The following is a 4,212-nucleotide window of genomic DNA, read 5'->3' on the forward strand; positions in this document are numbered from 1 at the left end:
TTTAAATATATTTTTATTGATTTCAGAGAGGACGGGAGAGGGAGAGAGAGAGAGACAGAAACATTTGCGATGACAGAAGAATCATTGATTGGCTGCTTCCAGCATGCCCCACACTGGGGACTGGGACTGCAACCTGGGCATGTGCCTAGGAATTGAACCAAGACCTCCTGATTCATGGGTTGACACTCAACCACTGAGCCACACCATCTGGGCCTTCTGGAATATTTTAAAGCAAATTGCACACACCTTAGCATTTCAAATCACAAATGTTTCAATATTTTTCTCAATATTAGCCAAGTTTTTAAAAAATTGCTTCATGTAAACTTAATTATATTTCATAGAAATTTAATTTCATTACTTAATTTAATTTCCTATATTTTCCCCTTACAATTTGTATAGGAGTGTGTATCCATTTAGAAATTCCTATTTAAATGAACTGAAGTGCTGTAAGGTAGTTTTTTAAATTAAAAAACAATTTAACGTTACTCCAAGGTGTTAATTATATTACTTAAAAATAATAAAATACATACAAGTTTATATGAATTTTAATATTTTATTTTTTTAAGAAGTGTTTTTGATAGGTTATTCTGAAAATAAAACAAAGATGAGGGATCTACACCATATTAGCGAGCAGAGATTCATTCAGAATTTTAGTCATTTATTTACATAGCCTTCCATGGTTTGACCCTGCAATATGCTGCAGCTGGCTTGTAGTTTTTAAGAGCTGATTGGTAAATTTTGAGGAATTTTGTGAGCTGGTTGTTGAATGCCACCATTATTAAAACTTTATTTAGATTTAAAACCAAATAAATTTTATTTAAATAAGAAATATATACTTAAAATTGATCAATGTTTAATTATTTTACTATTTTTTACTATTATCTTTGCTCTTGCACTTACATATGTCCACTGTATTTGCATGGTGGAAGTATTATGTAATGGTGTGCTACTGAGCATCTCTTCTCCTCTCCATCCATGTTCAGTAACATGTTGGCAGCTTGAAGTTAGTCATGGTAAGAATATTTATACCACAGATATAACCAAATGCTACAAATCAGAGCCATCCCTACCTCACACCTCTCTCTGGAGAGCTGGCTGTTAACATTTGCCAGCACAGTACTGCTTCCACCCTGAGCATTAACTGTGTGTCAGGCACTGCACTATTATGTGACCTCCAGGTTCACAGGTCAACTCTCAACCCTGAGCCACGCCAGCTGTGCTTTGTTTTAATACACTACTTTAAAAGGAACACTAGTGAAGTGGCTTCTACGGCTTTGTTTTATTATTTGAATTTCAAAATTACAGAAAAATGTAATTAGATGTTGATTTAAGTAACAAGAGGGTTGAAAATAGTATGTAAAACGTATATATGACCCTAGAAAAACACGGGTTTGATGTGCCGGTTCACTTATATGAGGATTTTTTTTCAATAAATACACAGTCAGCCCTCCTTTTTCCTGGGTTTCACATTCCAGATAGGGAATTTGCGGTTCCAAGGGACAACTATATGCATTGTTCTACGTCATTTCATATAGGGGACTTAAGCACCCGGGGATTTTGGGGTGTGTGTGTGTGTGTGTGTGTGTGTGTGTGTGTGTCCTGGAGCAATCCCCAGCAGCTATGGAGGGACAACTATCTATAGAAAAGTTCTGGGGAAGTCAAAAGTTACACGGGGATTTTCAACTGAGGTCAGGGGAGGGTGAGTGTGTCTGTGACCCTAACCTCTGCACTGCTCAAGGTTCATCTATTTCAACTATATATTTTTAAATGATACAATATACGGCTAAGGAAAATAAAAAAAATCTGATTTTAAAAATAAATAATTTGGGAACTATCATATACCAAAGAATATGAGAACTTAAGATTATACCAAGTTAAGTATGTTTAGTAGTTAAGTGACTTTTTTAATCAATTAAAGAAGCAAAAAAGCAAATCTATTTTAAAAATGAGGCTTTAGTTAAAAACTTAAAATGCCACTAAAATTTGTCAAACTTGTTTTGCCAGTTGATATTTCCAGAAATCAGAGGTCTGTCTGTCTAGTCTGCATTTATATTTAGTCTGGGCATTTAATCTCTCTTTTGATCTTAATTTTGCCATATACAGTAAGTTGTTTTCTAAGGCTTTAACATTAAAAGTTAGTTTCATAAATTGTAAAATCAGTTTCTACTATCAGACAACTTTTTTTTTAACCTTCTCAGAAAATACACAAAGGAATAACAAGGACTTAAAACGAACACTGTGGTTCTTTATATATGTGTTTCTTTTAAGTTACTTACCTCTTGTGAAAGCTGTGTTACTTGGTCCTTTCGATGTTCCAGGTCTTTTAAAACCAACGAGTTTTGTTTTTCTAACTGAAGTACTCTTCTTGCCAAGTGGACACTAGGCAAATGAAATAAAAAAAATAATGCTTAGAAAAGGGGAATGCTATCTAAAATATTCACAAAGTGTTTGTGTGCTTGAAAACTGACTTACCATTTCCTAATAACACTAAAATATTAACAGAAAAAATATGTAGTCAAATATTTTCAGATGTCAACAGCAAAGAGCAATATTTCAATGCAGAATTTTGAAAGTAACATTAAAATCTCCTTAATAACATAACTTTGATATATTGATTAGAACAGAGATGGATTGTACCGTTGCTACATTACGATGCTTACTTGAAAAGACCACAGATAGCAATTTACAGCTTTTCTCCATTTTTATAAAATTCCCTATTTACAAACAAATTAGGCAATTAGTTGAAACAATAAGCTTGCACTTTGAGAAAAAATCGGTGTTTACTTCAGACAACATGATGCATTTTATAATACAAAACACAACTAAATAGATTTTCTATAGAAAGTAGAGGTGGAAAAGATGTGTAAAAAGTGAAAAATGTCCATTGTACTGAGTGTAACCTTTAAAGTTATGTTACCTTTAGTTTTTTAAAAAAATATATTTTATTGATTTCTTACAGAGAGGAAGGGGGAGGGATAGAGTGTCAGAAACATCGATCAGCTGCCTCCTGAACACTCCCCACTGGGGATGTGCCCGCAACCAAGGTACATGCCCTTGACTGGAATTGAACCTGGAACCCTTTAGTCCGCAGGCCAATGCTCTATCCACTGAGCCAAACTGGTTAGGGCTAGGTTATCTTTAGAATTTAAAATCACATTACATGTGAAATATTCTAATTCCATTTTTTAAGACACAATTTTTAAAAAGTTCAGCTACAAATCCTTTCTTCTAATTACTAGGGAGAAAAAGTGGCATAATTCTTTTAAGGATAACTATGTTGAGAAGACATGTTGCTCTGAAGACCCTCTCTGTAGTTCCAAACACTTAAAAATTTCATATTTACCACATATTCATTTTCTGAGTTGACCTACTAATGCAAAACCTAAAGGAATCCAAGAAGACAGGATGTCTTCTTGTTTTTGTTTTTCCAAATAAAAAAGGTGAGGTCTGGTAAAAATTCATATAGTAAATTAGGTACCTATTTAGATATGCTCACATCTAAGTTTCTGTCTTTTCAACTGGCATAAGATTTTGTCTTAGTAATTAGCTAAAGCTAGAGATGAAAAAGACATAGTCCCTGTTTTTTAAAAAAATCACTTTTTAATAAAAAATAGCTTTATTGATATAAAGTTTTATTGGTATGTAATTTATATACCATGAAGTCAAACCATTTAAAGTGTACAGTTCACCTGACCAGTTTGGCTCAGTGGCTAGAGCGTCGGCCTGTGGACTGAAGAGTCCCAGGTTTGATTCTGGTCAAGAGCATGTACCTTGGTTCCGGGCACATTCCCAGTAGGAGGTGTGCAGGAGGCAGCTGATCGATGTTTCTCTTTCATTGATGTTTCTAACTATCCCTCTCTGTAAAAAATCAATAAAATATATTTTAAAAAAATAAAGTGTACAGTTCAATGGTATTTAGTATATTTAAAATTGTTCAACTATCACTATAACTTTAGAACATTTTTATTAGCCCCCAAGAAAATTTGTACCATTAGCATCACTCCCCATCCTCCCTGCCCAGACCTACAGAACCACTAATCTACTTTCTTCCTTTACAGATTTTTAAGGTATTTACAGTTTTTGGATACCCATTTTCTATCCCCCAATCTAAAATATACCAAATTCTGGGGAGAAACCAAGATGGCGGCATAGGTAAACAATGGAAATTGCTGCCTCGCACAACCACTTCAAACATACAACTACAAGACACAA

General features: G+C 34.0%; 1 protein-coding gene across 2 annotated transcripts in view; it reads right to left on the reverse strand.

Moving 5' to 3' along the window:
* Nucleotides 1–4,212, reverse strand: part of PIBF1 (progesterone immunomodulatory binding factor 1) — a 221,843-nt gene that overhangs the window by 71,830 nt on the left and 145,801 nt on the right. For both annotated transcript variants that reach the window (XM_006753739.2, XM_015564807.1), the window contains exon 14: nucleotides 2,277–2,379. In XM_006753739.2, the coding sequence (XP_006753802.1) occupies nucleotides 2,277–2,379 (103 nt within the window). The remainder of the gene's footprint in view (nucleotides 1–2,276; nucleotides 2,380–4,212) is intronic.

Source organism: Myotis davidii, unplaced genomic scaffold (assembly GCF_000327345.1).
Source record: "Myotis davidii unplaced genomic scaffold, ASM32734v1 scaffold10, whole genome shotgun sequence".
NCBI classification, from domain to species: Eukaryota; Metazoa; Chordata; class Mammalia; order Chiroptera; family Vespertilionidae; genus Myotis; species Myotis davidii.